This window comes from Caretta caretta, chromosome 8 (genome assembly GCF_965140235.1).
Source record: "Caretta caretta isolate rCarCar2 chromosome 8, rCarCar1.hap1, whole genome shotgun sequence".
NCBI lineage: Eukaryota > Metazoa > Chordata > Testudines > Cheloniidae > Caretta > Caretta caretta.
This window is the reverse complement of record NC_134213.1, coordinates 67,583,695-67,607,258: the sequence shown is the minus strand read 5'-3', so window position 1 is coordinate 67,607,258 and position 23,564 is coordinate 67,583,695. Positions and strand designations below refer to the sequence as shown.

The 23,564-nt window shown below is 39.5% G+C and overlaps 1 protein-coding gene across 8 annotated transcripts in view; it reads left to right on the top strand.

The window, feature by feature from the left end:
• Positions 1-22,797, top strand: part of NTNG1 (netrin G1) — a 282,002-nt gene extending 259,205 nt beyond the window's left edge. For all 8 annotated transcript variants that reach the window (XM_075131587.1, XM_048860784.2, XM_048860783.2 and 5 more), the window contains one exon: positions 21,563-22,797. In XM_075131587.1, the coding sequence (XP_074987688.1) occupies positions 21,563-21,789 (227 nt within the window). In that variant the 3' untranslated portion in view covers positions 21,790-22,797. The remainder of the gene's footprint in view (positions 1-21,562) is intronic.
• The last annotated feature ends 767 nt before the right edge of the window (positions 22,798-23,564 follow it).

Genomic DNA, 23,564 nt, shown 5'->3' with positions numbered 1-23,564 from the left:
TGCAGGCATCCATACAGCACATACAGGTGTTAAAATGTTCTGCAAGATATTAATAGTATTACCTCTCTTCATTTTCTTTCATCAATATGATTTCAAGATACACATCTGTTGATTACCAGTTATTGTTTTCTTACATTGGACCAAAGTTAGTGGCAGAATAACTAGAAGAGACTTCACTGGAAGCCAGATCCACGTTCATTACCATTATCTTCTCTTATAAAGAAAATAACTAAATCAAAAATAAAACCTTAACCTATGATCATGAGTGAGAAGGGGAAGATGAGCTAGTGCCAGAAGTTACAGGATCTCTACAGAGAAAGGGAAGGAGATTGATTGATATGAACCTATCTATCAGTTACTGGAAATTGCTACTTTCTGAAGATCACTGAGGACATGTCTACACTAGTGACTTATTTTGGTATAACTACATCACTCAGGGATGTGAAAAATCCACACCCCTGAGCAATATAGTTACACCCCACTGTAGACAGTGCTACTTCGGTGGGAAAGTTTCTCCCATCAACATATCTACCACCTCTCACAGAGGCGGATTAACTACAATGGTAGGAGAAGCTCTCCCATCGGCATCGGATCATCTTCACTAAAGTGCTACAGAGGCTGTGTCAATGCAGCATTTTAAGTGTCTGGAGCCCAGTAAAGGGTCTGCAGTGTTTAAAACATTGTGTCCAAAGCCATTTCTTGCTGTTTGATTACACATTGGACAGGTACATGTTTACAGATGCTATTCTTTCTTTCCAATGATTATCTGTGCTCTCTTGGTGGACCGAACTGCAGATGGTATTTCAGAGCAGCATGTTAACATTCACACAAATGCCTACCCACTGAACCTGGAAAAAGTGTTTAGATTTATATTTCTATTATTTTAATGATCATCCATTGGGTCATTTTGACAGTACCAGTTCTTTCCCACTTTTCAGACAAATATAAAACCCAACAGATTTTTCTGGTCTCCAAAGAACAGAAGCGTGAAAGCCACATGTTAATACTCATTTATGAGTGAATAAACTAAAATATTGATCTGCTCTGGGGTGCTTGAATGTAAACTGCAAACGTTGAGCTGGTGTTTCAAAGCTACAGAACATATACCCTGAAGCTGCAGCTAAGCTGAACTTCAGTACAGGGGACACAAAGGTGGTTTTAAGCCACATTTACTTTCCATTAGTTGGCCATCCTGTTCTTGGTCTGGTCCCTGCTTAAATTAGAGCAACTTTAAGACTTCTTTAATGGACCCACAGAGTCATTCCAGCAGTAGGGAATTGCCAGGCTATAAGGGAGACTCACCCAACCACACCTCCCTTTATGTGTGGATCCTTCACTGACTAGTTATGCTGGCTTTAGGGCAGCTTTGGAAAGCAGTGCTGAGCAGCCCTAAGGGAAGCACTAGACCTATAATCTAAAGAGCTACCTGGCTCCCTGACATATGCTTACCATTTTCAGTTTCATTTGCATTGACAGGCAACAACAAATATAAACAGCATCCTCATTAAAAGAAAACAAAAAAGCGTCCACAGCAGGGTGTACTGTTAACAAGATGCTGCCTCATAGTGTTCTCTGAATATTATACATGTTTTAAGAAGAATATGAATTTCCCTTTTAACCCAAAAGATCCTTGAAATGAGACTCTTACTTTGAAAAGTTTAGTTTTATTTCCAAGGGATGAAAAGAGCTTCATCACATGTAGTTCTTTCTTTCAAGAACTAACACTGAATTTGGATAATGAGGCAATAGACATTGAATACTACAGTGAGGACAGATTCATATCACAGGGTCCCAAACTGCTTCCACTGGCTAACCTCCTACTGATTTCAAGCAGAATAGGATTGTGCTCACAATAGGATGTCAGCCGGAGTCACTAGTGCAAGGAAATTCTTAAAGCACTAAAAATCAGTCCCACTGCATCAGTGCTATGCAACACACTGCAGTTCTGTGCCATCAGGCTTCAGTTCACAGAAACACATTCCATCCCTGAGAGCTTCTTTACCAATAGATTGTAATGCTGCACCACATACAGTTGCTGTACATAATGGCTCAGATATTTCAAAATGCATCTGCCCAAGTTACACGTGCACAAACTCCCATTGGGTGCACAACCTCTTTCTGCATCCCTATATGCTTATGGAAAACAAGGGCAGCATGTGTGCAGCAGAATTTGTGTATGTGCAAAGTTTGGAAAATATGGCCCGATATTTGCAGAAATATCACAGAAATAGGGCCACATATTGTGTGCAGACTGGTTACCATGTACTGGATCAGAACAGCCTCAGAGTCACTCTTACTCATGCAAGACTGCACTGGGGTGAAAACACAGCTAAGGATAAGTTAGGGCACCTCATTCTTTCCATGCCCCCTGTTCCCCTGTCTGGCAGCATGAGATATGCCTACAATGCAGTGGGAGGTACAATTCCCAGCCTGGGTAGACAAACTCACACTAGCTCTGCTCAAGATAGCGTGCTCGAAAACAGTGTGAATGTTGCAGCTGGGTGGCGGCTCAATCTAGCCACATAAATCCAAGCCTGCCCAAGCCCCTCAGAGTGCAAGTTCACACTGAACTGCTGCCCCTACTCACACACTGCTATTTTTAGCACACTGGCTTGAGCAGAGCTAGTGGGAGTCTGTCTACCTGTGCTTGGAATCACACCTTTCAGCTCCAGCATAGAGACACCCATGGAGACTCAGTAGTGTAAGGACCCATTGTCAACTCTACACCACTGGAGGATCATGATTGTGTTGTAGATACGAAACTTTACCACTAAACAGTATGTATGTTATCCCAATGTGCCAGCCAAGATATGTGACACACTTTTCCTACCTCCCCATTTTCCCCCTGCCCCCGGTTTAAATTCCTTCATTCCAATTTCAGATCTATCCCCCCTTCCTCTCTCTCTCTCTCTCTCTCTCCAACAGGCTGCTGCTAGGCTGTATGTTCTTCAGCAAGCCACCATCCCAGTCAAATCTACCACATTCCCACATTGGATCTTGGGGTATGATTTTGATAAGGAACAGACTTTGAGGCTCAGCTTAGGCATTGCTATTGAACCCACTGGAGGGAGGTCACACACTGGAGCAGGTGGTGGTGCTACTTCCTTGAGAGAGGGTAAACGGGGAGGCTGGCTGTACGAGTGGAAAAGGAACATCACTGGGTGGAGCGGATAGGCTGGCTGGCTGGCTGGCTGAGGAGGAAGCATGATCCAAATATTAACAATTTTATTTCCAACTATTGTATGTGAGAGAGAGGAAGCTAAAAAGATGTGGCCATTTATTTTTATTTATTTATTTTTCAGAGAGAGTATTTTTGGGACAAGTACAACATTCTTGTAGCAATGCTCAGATGTGACTCTTCCTTACCTAAGTTAAGATAAAGTAGACATAGGAGTTTGTAGTGTTACTACGTGTATCCCTCCTGAAATGTGAGGAAGCTATTAACCTAATACTTTGCCACAATATGGAAAGAAGACAAGGCATTAATGTTGTATCTATGGTATTACAAGTAGTTTAGGGAGAAAATATTATGAGTATTTTAGTTCTCATTTAAAGCTCTTTAGTTGGAGGTATAAGAAAAAATCCTCAATATCACACATTTAGAAGGTGGGAGTGGGAGACATTTCCAATACAACAATTAGTCATTTTCATCATAACATCTAGGGTATTGGTGCAGTGTTTTAAACATTAAATCATTCATCTTTTTTCCTTCAACATATATCGAATAGCAGTTGAAAATATTCTTATTTTTGTCTGTTAACTAGATTAATGGGGATGATATAATTGTCTCACTGTTCTCCAACTCTTTGACACCCAATGACAATCGTCTAAAATTAGGAACTGCCAGGCTAGGAAAAAAATAATGAAAATAAAATGTACATTTCTAACAGTGAGGATAATTAACCATTGGAACAATTTACCAAGGGTCATGGTGGATTTTCCATAACTGACCATTTTAAAATCAAGACTAGATGATTTTCTAAAAGATATGCTCTAGGAATTATTTTGGGGAAGTTCTGTGGTCTGTTCTTTTACAAGAGGGCAGATCACAGTAGTCTTTTCTGGCTTTGAAATCTATCAAAAGCACCAATAATTGGTAACATTTTAAATGGAGCTCCTCAAAGCTTTCCCAAATTGCAGCACAGCAAAAACTGACCTGTCAGTGTTCTGTCAGCAAATCTGTAAACTAAGAGCACTAGTGAAACTGACAAGAACCAGGTCAACATAGCCCTTCTGCTGTATTAGCAGCTTGTGTATAGCATCCTACATAATGATATTGTATCAAAATACACTTCGCTTATATATCTACCTATTTGTATGTATGCAGCAACCTTTTAAATTTAACTGTGATCCCATCTGTAAATTGCTTTGAAAATACAAATAAATAGTATTTTTGAAGAAAGGGATAAAGTAGACTAGATATAAGTTAATAAAGTTGTTATACAAGGTCTGTGCTTTGATATAGACTTCTTTTACATATTTATGCTGAATAATACTCAGATTATGAGAAAGTAGAAAATATTGGGCTAAGACATTGACTACCATGATCTCATTTGGGACATCTTCACACCATACTGGAAAAGAGAGGTTAGTATGACCACAGAGGATCATGTTGGAATGCATCCAACATATCTTTTGCCTCTAGTGACTTCTCCTAGTGAGGCTAAGCACACAAAGCTCCCTAGAGCAATCTTGCATGTAACAACAAATGCTGCTGATAAAAGTTATCCCAAAGTGGCTAATAGCTTTAATTATTTGATGCATTACTTCATTATTTCTCATTTTTTTCATTGAATGTTAAACTACAGATGGTTAAGATATCCTGTCACTATTCTGGTAAAAGACAGTATGGAATAATACATCCACCCAAATTAGACTCTATTTACAGTATATTGTGTCAGCATCCAGAAGAAGTTGTTCACAGCAGAAGTGGTACAATTAAACTAAAAACCACCCTTCAACTTTCCTTTTCCTTAAAAATCTGTTTATAGGTAAATTTAATGGGCTAGATCCTCAACTAATTTAGATCAGTGTACATCACTCATGTACCAGCTCATGAGCTTGCCCAATAGATTTAGCAAAGAAAGTGAAAAGAAAAGGAGTACTTGTGGCACCTTAGAGACTAACCAATTTATTTGAGCATGAGCTTTCGTGAGCTACAGCTCACTTCATCAGATCTCAGATCTCACGAAAGCTCATGCTCAAATAAATTGGTTAGTCTCTAAGGTGCCACAAGTACTCCTTTTCTTTTTGCGAATACAGACTAACACGGCTGTTCCTCTGAAACCTGTCATTAAGCAAAGAAAGTGGTTTCCTTTATTTTGAGGGAGAGACTACAGTATAATTAATTCTCATTCTTAATGCTCTGTTTCACTGTAATATTACAAAAAGAACGGTTAGGTAATATTTTAACACAGAGAAGGCTAAAATGCAGCCCAAGGTCAAAAACAGACAGTGGAAGTTGTATAGTGTCCTTGTTATGTTAAATATGGAGAGGCTGAAGCTCTGATTGCCCATGTCAAGCAAAAACATTGCATGCTAGATCCTGTAGTTGCAAAAACCTGTAACCATTTGCAAATGCTTTAAATGGGCAAGATTTGGATACTCTTCTTTTCACATTGTACTTTACACTTATGTGGCATTTGTCATCTGAGAATCTCAAAATTACTTTGCAAAGATTAATTAACCCTTCCAACACACCTGTCTGTTAGGCAGTGTGATCCAGTGAAGAAGACAACAGACTGCACGTCTCAAGACTGGGTTCTTTACCTTGTTTTCCTACTGACGTTAGGAAAGTAATGTAACTTTCCTCTGTCTCAGCTTCCCCACTGGTTAAGTGAGGATAATAATTCCTATTCACCTTTGAAAAGGATTTTCAGACCTGCTGGAGAAGTATTATCATCCCTGTTCTACCAGTGGTTAAACGGAAGCACTGAGAAGAGTCTTATCCAAGATCACACCATGAATCAATGGTAGAACCAGGAATAGAATGTCTGAGTCCTGGTATCTTTGCTCTAACCAAGAGATTGCTCTTCCTTCCATTTCAGCATATTCCTGTTTTACAGGGAACAAATACAATGTAATTACTAATGTAAAACGTGTAACTATTAATGATCTGGCAATGGGATTTTGGTCTTCTGTACCAGAACATTATCTTCACACTTCTGACACAGACAGGCAATCAACAGAAACATGTCATTAGCCATGTATCTGGTCATTATAATGTAGCAGATTATGATTCACCCCTGTAAAATATAGTGATAAATGTTTAAAATAATTGAAAACCTGTTTCCTTTCATTAGGTTATACGGCCCTTTCCCATTATAACAGCTTAGCTGTTCATGAGCCTGTAGCTAAAGATCTGTGGATGTTTCCATTATACACCCTTATTATATGTGATTTATAATTTGACCATAAAGACTCATTTCCAGCTCAGAATTTTTTTGCTACTAATTTTCAAAACAATTAGTTCAGTTGCTTTTAAGCTAAAGAAACATTAAAAAGTGAAGGTTTGACAACAACAGATGATTTTTTGCTCACGTATAACTAAAGAATGCCAATGATTAAAATTTTAGATGGGCATGAAAAATCCCAGAAAAAAAATGTAAATCCAAGGGATTTTGGCTTTAAAAACTGGCTAGTGAAATGTGCAATCATTATTTTCAAAGAAATTTCATAAGCATTTTTGCTATGCACAGCATGTGTCCTCAACAAAAATTTACATAACAGACCTGACTTTTTCCTTTGGAGGCATTCTAAGCACTTATTAAAATGTGTCTTTTTCTTAACGAAAAATGCATACATAGTTAAACCAGAACTATTCTAGCCTCTCAGGCAACAATACAGGTTTAAAATGTGTATTAGTTTGATAGACATTCTTCATGTTTATTAAATACATAATAAGCATGCTTAACATTACCTGAATACATGTGTCTCAAACCAGAAGGGGGCAGAAAAAGCCCACTGCTGTTAAATAGCATTAAGAGGTGGGCCTGATCCTACACTTCTCTCTGCACAAATCTCATTGAAGTTATCTCTAGTCTATACTAGAGACCTTATAGTAGCACAGCTGTACCGATGCAACTGCACCGCTATAAGATCTCCCAGGTAGCCACTCTATGCTGATCGGAGAGAGCTCTCCCGTCCACATAATTAAATCACTCCTAACGAGCAGTAGTAATTGCGTCAGCGGGAGAAGCTCTCCCGCCAACATAGCACCGAGTACACCACCACTCACACTGGTGGAACGTATGTTGCTCAGGGGGGTGCTTTTTTCACCCCTGTGAGCAACATTAGTTTTGCTGACATAAATGGCAATTTAGACATGCCCTTAGTTGAAGTTTTATCTACAAAGCACTGTAGGTTGAGGCCCATGAATGTTTTAAAGTAAACTAGAAGAATGCCAATGCATGCAAAAGCAGGGCCCAGATTCTACCTTCAAACTGACATTTCGTAACTTTTTATTGGCAAATGCATTCTGGACCAGGGCCGTCCTTAGGCATACAAAGAGAAGAGCTCTCCCCTATCCCCCAGATCCTCCCGCTCACTGGCGGCCCTGCTGGTCAACTCCTCCCCTTCCCTCCCAGTGCCTCCTGCACAGCATGCAGGAGCCGCTGGCAGGGAGGGAGAGAAGCAGGGATAGGACGTGCTTGGGGGAGGGGGTGGGAAGAGGTAGGGCAGGTATGGGAAGAGGCAAGGTGTGGGTGTGGCCTTGGGGGAAGGGGTGAAGTGGGAGCGGGGAGTGGGGCAGAGCAGGGGCAGGAAGAGGCAGGGCAGGGTGGGGGCTTGGAGGAAGGGGTGGAGTGGTAGCAGCCCTGGGGCAGAGGGGGAGGGTCGAGCACTCCCCCGGGTAGAGAGGAAGTCAGCACCTATGCCTCCAGCCACAAAGCAGTTCAATGGCATGGGTAGTCTAGCAGGCTAAGCTCAGGAACGACATCAAGGAGATTCTGAGGAACGTTCTAATCCTGGCACTGACACAAACGCAGTGAGGAAGGTGAGGTAGAGAGAGAAAAGTTAAATGACTTTCCCAAAGTCAGTAGCAAAGCAAGGTGAAGAACCCAGCTCTTGAGACTATAGTCTTAAAGTCAATTCAACCTTTCAGTCTTTTTACTCCCTTGCCCAAACCACAACTATGTCTGTTTTAAGAGTGCTCGTGGCAGTGGAAGAGAGTCTCACCTTTCCCTACTCTTCAGTCAGTCTCCTGTCTCATGCCCTCCTCCATCCTCACCTGTCAAAGATATAGCTTTATGTAAGAAACTGAGAATGCGACCCAGCCATGCTGCTAGTGCTCGGCCCATATCCACACGAGTGTACTGCACCTGTGCAGCTAGGCCTTTTGGTGTTTGTTTCATCTTCTATGTCTGTGTTCAGTTGCCCTACATACTAGCTGCCACGGCTGATAGTTCCTTCAGATTTTACCAATGGCAGCAAAACTAAAAAACTGCAGTTAATTGTTTCATTCTTTGTCAAGGAAGGAAACAACAGATCCTTTAGGGCAGTGATTCTCAACCTTTTTGGGCTCAGGACCCATTTGTAAATGGGTATGGCCTGTCATGACCCAGTAAATAGTCTGAGGATGGAGGCCATTGGGTAGTTTTGGTTGAGTCCTGCCCAGCACTTACTTCACCGTGGCAGCTCCTGAGCTGTGGGGCTGGCTGGGCTTGGCTCTCAGCTCTGGGTGTTGCAACCTCCAGGACTGCAGCACCACTCAGATTTGTCCCACCCCGTGACTGGACCAAATTTGTGTGAGTGGAGTCATGATCTGGCTCATGGGGTTGCAATGCCACTCACTCAGATTTGGCCTAATGAACTCCCATCATCATCATGGCTGGGCCTAATCTCAGTGGTGCTGGGACCCCTGGACCAAGGAGGTGAGCCCAGGCAGCCGTGTGCAACAGGACCTGCCACGCAACCCTTTGAAACATTTTGCTGACTCAATTTTGAGTCCCAACCACGGGTTGAGAAACTCTGCTTTAGGGGAGGCTCTTCTTACCCTCTGACTTTCATGCTTCCTACATAATACAAATCTTTCTCCTCCAAGAAGATGGAAATAATGACACTGCTACCACATACAACTGTAATTGCTAAGTTGCCGCTAAAAAGAGGAAAACACCACAGAATCCTGGCCTAGCAACATTACAGTGTTTCTAGGAGCTGAATATCTTTTAACTGTATTCCCATGCTTTATTTGTAATAAAGTGGTGCCGGGGCTTAAGCAACTTCTTTATGTTCATAACTTATGTGACAAGCCCAGAGGTGCCAGGGCTATAAACTGCCAAACCTAGAGGTGCTGGGGCTCAGCCCTTGCACAAATTAAGCACTGCTGTATTTAGATATTATTTAAGGGTGGGATTTTCAAGAGCACTTAATTGACTCATAAGCACAAGTTTCACTGACTTTCAGTAAGACTTATGCCTTAAGTCACTTGGTGCTTTTGAAAATTCCACTCAAAAAACCAGAAAGGTGATATTAAACATTTATAAACTGATATAAACTATTTACACCTTGTAATCTTCGGGGAAATAAGAGATTCCTTCTTACAAAAGGTGGTACAGAAAGACACTGTAAGCCATGGCTATTAAAGCTAAGAAATACTATTCTTCATACATATATGTATCATAAGTAACCAGGAGCAGTACAAGCGTGACCATTTCAGTAAGGTATTTAAGCACATACCTAACTTTAAGCATATAAGGAGCCCCACTGATTCCCAGAGGAACTATTCATGTGCTTGAAGTTAGGCACGGGCTTCAGTACTTTGCTAAATCAGAGCCCAGATGAGTCCTTCCATGTGTCTATCAATGACCTAAACCCAGTAAAGTAATATTTTTGGAAGTGTTAGCAACTAATAATGAAGAAACAGAATCTGAAGAATTTGTAATACAAACTAAACTTATTTTCCAGAGACTGTTTGGAGACTGGAGACTTGTGACAGACCAAAGAGAATAAAAAGTACATAGAAGATATAACATCTAACAAAAATTAACAAGCTTTGCACATTCAAAATATATTAATTGCATGCATGGGGCAAAACAAAGATTGAAACAACTTTGTTTTCATGATAGGGTCAAAACAATAGCTGGTGTCACTCAGACTTCACAGACTTATACCTAAGCCCTGCTACAGCCTCTTTGTGCTCCAGGTAAACAGCCATATGGGATTCCCAGTTTAGAGGGAATCTCTGAGTGGCTTAAAGCTGGCACACCCACTCCTTTCCCAGTCTTCATCGTCATGGGTGAGATAGGAGAAAGAAGGGACATGACCACAATACTGCACTCTGGTATGTCCTGGTTATCCATTTGTCCCGTTTGAGCTGCGGCATTGTTTAGAGCAGTCCTGAAGATGCTTTAAATTACACTATGGGCCACATTGGCTGTTTGTGGTTCTTCCACCTGTGTTGCACTCATATTGGACTCATTGAATGGTGAATCCAAATGCATAATTGGATTTTTGTTGAAGCAAAGCTATCTACCTCTTCCACAGACTTACACCTGTAGGAATGGTCATCGACCTCCACATAAATCCAGACGGATACAACTATGGCTTTGATTCTTATTTTTCAAAATAACGTATTGACCAAAGCAAAATATTTTTTTCCTTTCAATGAGGCACGTAAATGTGTCTGTTTTAGAGCTCTGAAAGAGTAATACACAGGTTATTATAGCAGCTTTAAGAACTTTATTACAAAATGACAGGGATCCACATATAATCAAAACAATAAATAGCATGGATGCAGCTGAGGGTTTTTCCTCCCCTTGGGAACCTTCTAGCTGAAAATACTTGATCAGAGCCAACTCAGAAAATCATACAGCTCCGTTACCCATTTCCTTAAACCAAAAGAGATAGAAGGGCTCTGTCCTCCCCTGAACAACAGTAATTCTTAGATGAGTAATCTTGGATTTATTTTCAATGTCATCCATTTTGGAAAGCAATCTCTTGTTATTTCCTACCAGGCCTGTTACAACATCTCTATCATGTGGAACTGTAGATTCCAGAATTTCAGTTAACTGTTCCACTCAGTGAAGAGGAAGTCCGGAAAATCCTTGCACTGTAGTTTTGATAGATTGTATGGATCTTTTCTAATTGTCCAACCAGGGGTTTTAGAGAGAATGGAGACACAGACAGTACTCATGGAAAAGAATAAGCCATCATCTTTGCTGACCCTACACCACAATTGGAAAAAAAAATCCACCTTTTCTCTCCAGAGGATTTTGTTCTTACAGGAATGGGACATAATGTGTCAAATTTACCCACATGGATGCCAGGGAGTGCAATTTACACCTGTGCTGAGGGGCAGGTAGGTAATCACCCAGTGCACCATCATCCTGGGACCACGGGAGAAAGGGTAACTTTGAAAAATAGCTGTGGGTGTACAGGTGCTCCACTGGCTAGGCTAAGAAGCTATGAATGCTAGCTGTACGTGCCTGTTTTTGAAACTGTGCTGGCTGGCTCCAGTCCCCTCCTCTCTGTAATGCTGCCTCCCTTCTTCTGTCTAACTTGCAGCCAAGAGTTTGCCTGAAGCCTGGTCAAAGACAGTGTGACTAGGGAGTGAATAGGGTCCAGTGACATTGAAAGTTGTGCTAGGGAATAATCTATAAACCGATTGCCAGAGATCAGTGGCGCTACAATAGAACAGCAATAAACAAACAATAAAAACAGCCTACGCTGCAGGCCACACTTTCATGTACCCTGGCAATGTTCTTAAATCGGTAAATAAGACAGCTTCAACTCAATGGAGCGTCCAGCAGGAATATCTAAGACAGGTGCTATCAGTTTTCACATGCCACTCTCATCTGCTTAGTATTCATTTTCTTAGATTTGTTTCTAATGCAATGTAATTAGTCAGGATATTGTTTCATATTTGCACCAGAGACCATCTTCTACAGTTTGTCATCTTATGGCCATTATCTTGATGTTGTAAGATTGTCTCCATAGGCTTCCACTTATGAACACTGATTATTTCTGTCTTGACTTTGGAATGTTGCCTCGATGGATTTGCACAGAAATGGTTTTGTTTCCATGTTATCAAATCACCTACCTTGACTTGATTTGACATGGTCATAAGGGAGTTTTAGTGATATTATGGCCACTGCAGCAAATGGTGAATTAGCGTCACTAAAAATATATATAATTATGAATAGTTACTGTTGTGCAAGAGCACTAGCTATTTTTCGTATTTTATCTCTGCTTAAACCCCCTAAGAAAGCCTAATCAACATTTAGAATTACTATGCTCAATATATATATATATGGCATCAGAAAAATTAAAACATAAAAAAACACTTAATCCAAAACTAGATCCAAGTTACATCTTTGGTTTTTTCCTATTTTGTAAAAATCCTTGAAGTCAAGAACCCTAAATCGGTTTTCTGCCTTAAATAATTTCAGATAGGTCAGATATTAAACCCTCAAAATTCCAAGTTTATCAGATTAGCTGTAGCTAAAGCAACATTAAGCGGAGTCGTGACTAAGGACTATCATGGTAACTTCGGAAGTGATAAACACAACAATGGTCACTCTCAAAAACTAGGCAAGTTTATCCTAGTTATGATGGCCCGGGTTTTCAAAGGATTCCCTGTACTTTCCTATGGCCTGAATCCTGCAATTGACTCCATTCAGGCAGAGTCTTGTTTAAATCAATGGCACTCTGCATTGGCAGAGGGGTCAAACTACACACAACACATTGTAGGACCGGGTCTATACTTGTTATACAGAACACCTAGGAAATATTACAGATACCAAGGTAATCATACTAAGTTATATACAATAATTTGGTACGTTTTTAAATGTAGGTCTTAATATGTGATTTGCTGGGAAAAAATTAAAACCTTTTAGCTAAATCTGTATAGGTATTTCTCATGGCCCTCTTAAACTAGTATCATTCAAAATTCTGCTTCTGCCCCATGCCTGCAGAGGCTCACTTGGAAGATGAGAGAGAGAGAGAGAGAGAGAGAGTGTTTATAATATAGAGACACAGAGTTTCTTTTTGGTTGATTTCTCCTTTCTCCATGTTCCCAAACCACCAATTTATTGACTTAAGTGAACACATTTTTATAGAAGAATGCTTGTAACAGAGTCTTTACAGTAACTCTAGTTTCTCACTGATCTGCATTTGGCAGTAAAGTTAAACCTCTTATATTGAGCTTTGATACAGTGACATTGTTATGCCAAAGGGAAATAAATGTCCCTAATTTTTTCACTGCATGTAAATGTGCTATTTGCAGTTCCACACAAGAGCCAATCGCTCTTTCTATATGTGGACAAACACACACACACACACACACACACACACACACATTCTGAAGCTGTCTGTGAACACCTTTACTTAAATCTGGGTTCCACTGTACCTGTTCCTCTTCTACTTGGTATGGTTTAACGGAACAATCAGTCTGGATGTATCAGCATACTGAAAACATATCTTAAACTAAACTATTTAAATTTCTGCAGAGATGATGTTAAATATCATTCTCAACCAATGAACATGGAACAAATGTGAACAACCTTGCAAGTGGGACTCGTATTTCCCAGCCCAGTGGACATGCATGCTGTCAAAGTATGCACCAGGCATGAAATCCTAGGCCAACTGAAGTCAGTTGCAACCTTCCAGTGGATCCAGGATTTCACTCTTGGACTGTTGGGGAATGGTGTAGCTAACTCACCATACATAGGGCCTGATCCATAGCCTATTGAAGTAAAAACCATTAAAACTGACTAAGATATGTCCTACAGTGTAGTCAGGGCTGTCAATCCATCCACTCTTGAAAGGTGATACTCATATATTTACTCTGCCATGCTTTTAACCTCTACAACTCACTCATCACATGCATTTAGAGCAGTGTTTCCCAAACTTGGGACGCCGCTTATTCAGGGAAAGCCCCTGGTGGGCCGGGCCGGTTTGTTTACCTGCTGCATCTGCAAGTTCAGCTGATCACGGCTCCTACTGGCCACGGTTTGCCGCTCCAGGCCAATGGGGGCTGTGGGAAGCGGCGTGGGCCAAGGGACATATCAGCCACCGCTTCCCGCAGCCCTCATTCGCCGGGCACAGAGGACCGCAGCCAGTGGGGGTTGCGATCAGCCGAACCTCCGGACGCGGCAGGTAAACAAACCGGCCCGGCCCACCAGGGGCTTTCCCTGAACAAGCGGCATCCCAAGTTTGGGAAATGCTGATTTAAAGGATTAACAATACCTGTACTCCAGCTCCCAAGAAAACTGTCAGGGGAGCGTGGAAAAGTGGAGAAATAATTTAGGGAGGTAGAAGTAGGAAGGGATTGTGGAAGGAATGCTGTAATAGAGAGGGGACAGAGTGAGAGAAGATACTGAAAAAAATACAAATACGCAAGAGACAGCTCAAAAAAGAAAAATATCTTGTAAGAAAGAGAGGGGGCTGAAGAGAAAATGTGAACTGAAAAATTTCAAAAGGATGAAAAAATCTAAAAAAATAAGGAAAAACTGCAGAGCCCTAAAGATGAATCAGGATATAGAAGGAACAAAGGGAAGAGAAAAAGAAAAAAATGAGACATATAACTAGCTCTATGTTATCAAAAGTTTGCTTTCCGTAACCTTTTTACTTTGTCATTTAATGGTCCTTTTAATGTTTCTAGTGCACACACAAAAAATGTGAAGATTGTCCTAATTTTGGATGAAGAGAGGCAACTCCCCCTTTTCCGGACTCAAACCTTGTTATCACCTTCATTTTCCTTTTGAAAAACTGACAGTTCTCTCTCATATCTACGTTTCTGACCCACCTGCCTCTCCTTTTTGGCATTACGATGCTATTTTAAGTAAGCTGTATATAGCAAAAGTAGAAGAAAGTGTCCCAGAAAAAGGAGGGGAACCCATTTACTTCCCTGAACTGACCTTCAAACAGAATGTAAGGGTACAAAGAGCTCATAATTGGATCCTGCGGTCCCCATTTGAAAGAAACAATAATTTTGTATATAATTTTCCTCTAAGTTGTAGTCACATCATCTATATAGTTGCTTCATAACTAACAGCAGTCCTGATCAAAATCTATTTGTTTTTTTAAATTGCAAATGCCTGAAAGTTAAGCTTTAAACAAACTGAGAAATTCCTCCATGCATTATTCATACGTGAATATTTAAGAATACAGTATGAATTCAATAAAACTTATCAATTATCCTCTCCTGATAATTAACAATAATGCAAAATCAATATGTTTGATTAGGTGTCCAACTAAACTGTATGAAACATTATTGTACCATCTGCCATTTGAACTGCCTGACCTGGTTGGAAGAACAGGGCTGGCTTTAAAAAAAAAAAATGCAATTTTAATTACACCGGAATTACAAAACAAATGATTTCTTGTGAATATTTTGTGACTTACAGCAAAGCATCTTTTCAGTATTTATGGAGGTCATAACCTACAAAAGTTTTCAGTATTTTATTAATGATCACTTTGGAAAAGTTGCCTAGTTTTAATTCAGAGAATAATTCACTGAGTTAACTGCAGTGTCTTTTCCCTAGGTAGGCAAATCTTGAAAACTTTGTCCAATTTTGCAGGTGGCCTTCATCCATCTAGTGCAGTGATCTGAGAATAGCATAATCAGAAGACTGTAGTCTACATACTAATTGCTGAGACCAGATGGGTGAATGTATTGGGCCAATTGCTGTTGGTGAAAGAGAAAAGCTTTTTGAGCTCCACAGAGCTTTTCTTCAGATCTCACCCACTTTGTCTCTCTAATATCTTGGGACCAACATGGCTACAACACCACAGCAAAATACTAATTTCTGAGTCACCAAAAGCAGCTTTAAATATGCAGGTCATTTCCTCAGAAGGCAGAAACCATGGAGACCCTGCTGAGAGGGAGTAATCAATACCCCTGAATGCTGCAGAGATCTCCTGCATAGATCTTCACAGCGCCGATGTGAAGGGTTATTATTTATTTGTATTACAGTAGTGGTTACAGGCACCAATTGAGATTGGTGCCTCATTTTGCTAGGTGCTATATATACACATAAGTAAGAATCCCTGACCTGAAGAATTTACCATGTAAATAGACAAAGCAGACCAAAAAAAAGAAAAAGAAAAAAAAAGAGTATTATCCCCATTGTATAGATGAGGAACTAATATGCATAGATATTGAGTGACTTGTCCAAGATCATACAGGGCATCTGAAGTTGAGTCAGAAATTATACCCATATCTCCAAAGGGTCATCCCAGGGTTTTAACCACAAAACTTCCCTTCCTCCCCAATTCAGGATGGGATAGGGATTTGACAAGTGGACTTCTGTATTGTGTGGATTCACTGGGCAAAAAATCCCATGTAAGATGAGCAAAAGCACACCACATATCCAATACCCCTCCCCATAGAATCCATGCTGCTCAGGCCATCTCATTCCTTGTTACATATTAGACTAGACACTTGTGCCTTAAGGTGGATATACTAGCAGTATATGATCCCATAAATAGTCCTGCAGAGAAAAAAGTCCCTTTTCTTCTCTTACATCTTGAGAGCATTTGCTCTATGGTGGGAAACAAGCTTGCTTTTTGGGGGGGAGGGAGGAGGGAGATGTAGGGAGACAGAGAAAAAAGAAACCTTTTTGCCTTTTGGAGGTTGTTTTCTGAATGTGATTAATCATGAGTTCCACATGAAAATCTCTTGTCTCACTGTGTTCTTTAGAAACCAAACAACATTTGCAAGTTTTAGAAGTTATATTGAGATGTTTCAGGATCATCAAGTTTTGAGCTTTAGATGTCAAGTATAAATCACATTTTGAAAAGTCATCTGTGAATGCTTAGTGTATACAGTAGAACCTCAGAGATATGAACACCAGAGATACAGACTGACTGTCAACTGGACACAATGGGGAACTGGAAGAAAGTGACCAGACAGCAGCGGAGACAAAAAAAACCCGAACACTGTACTCTACTGTGCCTGTTCTGCATCTTAAAGATAGGCACAACTGGACTGCCTGTTCCCACACCCACCTCTACTCGCCACAGCAGGGGGCAGTCACAGGTAGGAGGTATCAGAGTAACAGCCGTGTTAGTCTGTATTCGCAAAAAGAAAAGGAGTACTTGTGGCACCTTAGAGACTAACCAATTTATTTGAGCATGAGCTTTCGTGAGGTAGGAGGTAGTGAATGCGTTTTCCCCTCTCCCTCCCCCGGCTGCGAGGGGGACAAGCTGGGAAATAAATTTCCTGAGCTGCTGCTGAAACCTGGCCTGGAGTTTAAGCTGCTGAAGCCCAAGCTGCTGGAGCCTGTGCTCCTGCCTGCACACTGCGCTCTGGAGAAGCAGCTCAGTTTTAAAGGGCCACAGCCTGCACCACGCAGCCACTGACACTGCAGTGCCCCCAGGGTGCCTCACTCACCACCCTTGCAGCCAGGGGGCTAGAACGAGCTGCCTGTCCCCACCTCCACTCGCCAGGCAGCCAATGCAGAGCTGCGAGCCCTGCTCTGAGTAGTCCGCCCAGTCCCATAAAGCATGTTCAGAGTTACAAACATTTCAGAGTTACGAACAACCTCCATTTCCCCAGGTGTCCGTAACTCTGAGGTTCTACTGTATCGAAGCTGCCTAAAATGACTCATTTTAATGTTTTTTTACACACTGCACCATGCCTCCAACACTAAAAGCAAATAACTAATCTTTTAAGGGCAATGGAGTTGTGTCTGATTACTCCAGCAGTGAATTTGTTCCCTGATTTACAGTTCTGGGTAAGCATATAAGCTTGGTGGGATCATCTTCGTCCTATGTGGGAGCACTAGCAAAAAATCCACCACAGTTTGACAGAATCGGCAGCCCAGCAGATATCTGCCAGGTTATTACTGAGGTACCTTTGTTTTGATACTTGGAAGAAAAAATAAAAAGGAAAATCCATTGCTCAGGCAAAGCTTTGACTCTGGACTCTGAAAGCCATACATAGTTATATTCAAGACATTCCATATAGTCCTTTTCTCACCACAGGAGTGACTGCAGACCTCTTACTAAGGCGTGGCTTATCTGAATGATGTCAATAAATAGAAGCAAAAGATGGTACCACAAACTCTGAAAATAACCACCACCAATTTAAAGTAGCTGGATGGGTACTTTGTGGATCTTATTCCTAGCCTAATACATACAATTGTTTCCACCTTGACATTTCTTTAATAGAAACAAGAACAAATAGAGCCTTGTTCATTTCACAATGTTGGGAGGGGGATGTTAAATTTTTATTATTGTTTATCATTGGGTTTGTTTGATAGAGAGCAAGTACATAATAATACAAGTGTCAGGGTAGACTCTCCTGGCAAAATATTGCATTTAACATTTAAAACATAGTAGACTGGAAAATCTCTTAATTTTTTTCCTAACTATAACTAACGTATCTGCCCTTCTCTTGGTTTTTGCATCATGCTGACTAGGCTTAGTTAAATGAGCAACTTTGGTCACAATTCAAGTACAGATCCATAGCTTTGTGCAACTTATGTGCTGGAAACATTATCAGAAGTTAATGCAGGTCCTAAGTCAATAAAATAGTAGCAACATATATAACAGTCATTGGAATGTAGATGCGGCTTGTCATTTTCAAAGCCATTTGCAAACAATGCATCTTTCCTTCCAACACTGCTGTGATGTAGGTTAGGGTATTAGAGCTGACTGGAAAATTAAAACAAATATAAAATTAACAGAAACCAGCATGAAAACTTTCACAACTGTTTGCCCCCATCCTCCAAAGCAACCCTAATTATTATCTATGTATTACAGATGAGAAAATTAAGAAAAATGAAATAACTTGCCAAGTTCATAAGAGAAGTCACGGACATTACAAGAATTAGAAACTCAGAATTACTAACTCCTAGTACTTTGCTCAGGTCATTAGACTATGCCTTTGTCTACCTTCATTAGCCTTTTTATGTGGTCTTTGTGAGTACACAAAAAAGCATTGACATTGAAACTTTTTATGCAGCACTTTGTTTGATGACTTAAGGCAACATTAGATATAATGAGAGATATTGGGCCTAATTGTGAAAAGCATCCTATGTGATGTTGCATCCGCAATTTTGTAAGTGCAAATTATTGTGGGGATATTTTAAAGCAGTTAGAATTTCTAAGTGCTTCATTGTGTCTGTAGATCAGATAGAGTTAGCAGTGAATGTACTGTGGAATGCTACCACAATAATTCACACCCAGAAAACTAGGGGCAAAAGATCAGAGACTATCTTAAAAATCAGAGTGTCTGTCAAAAAAAAACTTTTTTAATAGAAAATGTAGGCAAATAAACTTGTTTAATTGGCTACTTGGAAAAGGCAAAGGTGTTGGTATATACCTAATTTGGATTCAAAACCAAACATTAAGAAAAAAAGATCTCATCTTCTATGTAAAAAGGGTATTTAATTAACTATTGATTTCTACTCAATTATTCTAAGGCCAACAATGATTAATATTGATGGAATAGATATTTCCCCACCACTGTTGCCCAAATCAAAGGAAATGTTAGAGGCTTGTTACATTAGAATAAGCAAAGGCCAGCAGCTTTATCTTTAAATAAGACAGTACTTTTTATTTGATCTTTGCTATTGCTATGATTGTTAACACTACATAAATTGTATGATTATATATAAACATTTTTGTTTTTCATTATAACAGACATAACCAAATATTCAATTTTACTTTGAATGTTGAAAAATTTAGTTTGTCATTCTGGATTTGGTACCATTGTATGCAGTATTTATTTTGTTGTTTATTATTCCTGTTAGTTTATATTCATCATGTAAAAATAGCCCAATGTACTATACTAAAGAACACTGAAATGCAGACATACAGTCTTCCTCTTCATGATATCTTGAATATTCTGCATTAGTTGAACTTTAATAATCAGTTGAGACACTTACTGAACAGAAATTGTAGATGCTTTGCAATGTTATATCAATTGGTTGAAAAGAAAGAATAATTGAGAAAGGTGTCAAGTGAGAAACACTTGGGTAGATGTTGCCTTTTGGTTATTTTCATATTATTACATGCTGGATAGGAAGCGCACCAACATCAGCATTTGACTCCTTTGTATGCACCGAATTAGAAGTGATTATATGTGAGAAAGGACATTTAAGGGTGAAAACAACTCTTGGTGTTTGGGATGGTTGGACTTTTTTGTTGTTGTTTTGGTTCAAGGGGATGGTGTTAAGAGGGGAGTAGATAAAAAATAACTTGTTTTTTGACAAATCAAAATCATTTTTAGAAACACTTTGGGCCAGACCTGTGTAAAGTTGATGTAAATCACCACATAGCCTTGGTAAACCTATGACAGAGAGCTTTACCAAATAACATTTGAGAATCTGGGCCACCTGTTTGGATTTCAGCTATCATGGTATTTTTACATTTAAAAAAGTGAACCATTTATAAATCTATGAATGTAAAGAACAATTAGCATATCTCACAGCGGAAAGACTGAGAATAATTTGTTTTTCTACCTTGCCTCCTTTAGTGTGTTCCCTGGATATTACATGCTTAAGCAATATATAACATTGTTCCAAATCCTGGAGGCCTCACCCTAGATCCAATCATGCTTTCCTTTACTCAGGGCAAATTCCTAATGATTGCATGGGAATTCTGCCCAAATTAGAAGTGCAGGATCAGTCCCTTTGTCCTCTTTAATGTAAAACTAAAATAAACCAATATCTGCTCTAGGAATTATTTGGAGGAAGCTCTATGGTCTGTATTATATAGGAGGTCAGACTTAGTGATCACAATGGTCCCTTCTGGCTTTTGAATCTGAAAATATTCTATTAAAATGGGAATATAATCTATAGCATATTCTACTCTATAATATAATCTAGAATTTACAGTGAGACAATAGCACGGTATGCCTGTACACACCCTTATAGGGGAATGTTTCAATCCAGTTTTGTTTAATTAATGGAAAGAAAAGGCCTAGTGACCGTTCCTCGTTATCTTCAGTAGATATCTTAGGTATTTCTAAAGTGTCTATCACCCTGGTACCTAAGCACCATACACAATTAAGAAGAAATATGTAGGTCTGTAATGAAAATGGTGCCCTTTCTCTCTCTTCTCACATTGACATGGTGTGTGAATTTAAACTAACATCATTTAACACCCATAGAGCATGCTGACTTTCCCATGCCATATCCCCTACTGCTTTTTGTTGACCTTCCAGAACATTAATACATAAAAGTCACTCAGTATCATGGGCAGTTCTGTTTCTCATACAGTTCTATTCATTTCACCTCATCGTGTTGCATTTTTAATTGCCATTAATGTTTTTCAAGAGCTCTGGGATGTTAGCATACGCATTGGCCTTTCAAATATGGCACTTCACAAAGCATTCCAGTTCAATAAATAATAATAAAGGCACTGACAAACAGCTGGTAGTAAGTAACTTCGTATTCAGTTGTCTGAAGTGGAAGATAATATTCTCTCAGATTACAGCAAAAAAATTATGGGAAAATAGCTAAATGAGAAAAAATAGTAAACTGCATTTGTTTGGAAACTGGAATCACATATCTATTTACATCTCTAAGGCGAGAAAAAAAATTAAGTTCAAAGCTTTCTGTAACAAATGAACTTAAGCTTATTCTGCTCTTCTATTTTTCCCCTTGTCCTACAGCAAATGTATGTGACAAAGAACTACTGCAATGCCAGAATGGAGGAACATGCCTCAAAAACATGCGATGCCAGTGCCCTCCAGCCTACACTGGCATTTTGTGTGAGAAGTTGAAGTGTGAAAGGGATCCAGGAGGCTGCAGCCAAAACTCCGGCAATGTGGCAGTATCACATGGCCCTCTATTACCGCTGACTGCTCTACTAGGAGTAACTGGGCTTTTCATATTCTAGGCTCCGTCTGGTTGATGGCATCGCGTTCAGACTGCTTCAGAAGGAATGTGCCACAAAAAGCAAAACAAAACCCAAGCATTTGCTACTAAAATTTAAAAAAGAAAAAGAATAAAACCACATATAAACTAAGAAGGCCCAACTGAACTAAGCCATATTAATCAATTGTGGACTGCACTCTGAGTCAAAAGACTGTTAATTTCTGACTCAAGACAAGTTGGCAGCTGCCAAGTCTATTACTACAAACAACGCCAGCTGCGAAGAGTACAAAGGATTGAAAAGGCTTTGACAAGTCCCCAAAATGGAAAATAAAAAACATTTGCCACTTTGATATGGTGCGCTACTGTACTTCTGCCCAGTGTGTGGACCAACCAAATAGAGGCATTCTTTGCTGTCAGTGCATTGTGGGTATAAGGAAATCTGTTAAAGCTGCCATATTGGCCTGCTTCAGTCCCTAAATCCCTTCCAACCTGTGCTTTAGTGAACATTGCTCTGTAACCCTTGTTGGTTGAAAGGTTTCTTTGTCTGATGTTAGTGATGCACATGTGTAACAGCCCCCCTCAATAAAACTCAAAGACAGTCATATCCTTGTATATTTTAGCAGCACCGCATCAGTAAGATGCTGTGTTCATCTACTGTACAAGAGTGGCTATAGGACAAAAAGTGTATTTATCCTTTTGTATTCAAATGAAGTTATTTTTCTTGAAATAATGTACAATGTAGATTTTTTGTATTATTGACAATTTGTGTTACCAGACAATTTATTAATGTATTTAATTGTAATCAGATAAGAAAATTACTACTTTTTATTTAATCTTTCTTTTTTTTTCTTTTCTCCTTTCATTTAATTGTGCAGAGATTTCTCTGTATGGGCAACGTGCTGGCATCAAAGAATATCAGTTTACATATATAACAAGTGTAATAAGATTCCACCAAAGGACATTCTAAATGTTTTCTTGTTGCTTTAACACTGGAAGATAAAAAAAAAAATAAAAATTCCTGCATAAACAATTTCAGGAATTTGTATTGCAATTTCTTAAGACAATTTTTAAAAATTATTTCCTTGATCATTTTACGGTCTGCTATATGGATGAAATACAAATTCAACGTCAGAATTTAGTTCCCAATGAAGTCTGACTAACTAACATGTTTTCTTCTCTATCAAACCACTCTGAATAAAAAGATACCTTTTGTTAGAGGAAAAGGTTATAAAAACCCTAAATCTGTATTCACTCTAGTCATTGCCAGAATTATTCCAAGGCTAATTTACAAAAGTATTACAGAATATTTTCTTTAAATCATGCAACTTTTGTGGATTGACAGTAATGAAGTCGATATAGCCCCTGCTTAAATGTGTCTCCTAAAGCTTCATTAAAATGAAATGTTTATTTATATAGAAATATTAGTCTGCCTCAAAAAAAGCAATGACAACCCCGTACACACAGAAAAAAGAAGTGCAGTGATTCAACTTTTAATAAAGTCAGATTTAGTATTTAGAGGGAGTGTCAAAATATACAGCAGCAAACAGATAAAAAGTGCTGTTCCAGCAAATAAAAGTTTGTTTTAAGTATTGCTCAAGGTATAATAAATCCTTGTTTCTACCTTTTATTAGCCCAATTACGGAGTGTGACAGCAAGGGATAGAGAGAAAAGTAAGAGTAAACCAAAACCATGGTAATGTTTCAGAGACAAGGAAAATCAAAAGGCAGCAACACTGTGTGGATTCATTTCCTAGCAGATTTTCATCATACATAATGTAAATATTTTACCAATATGATA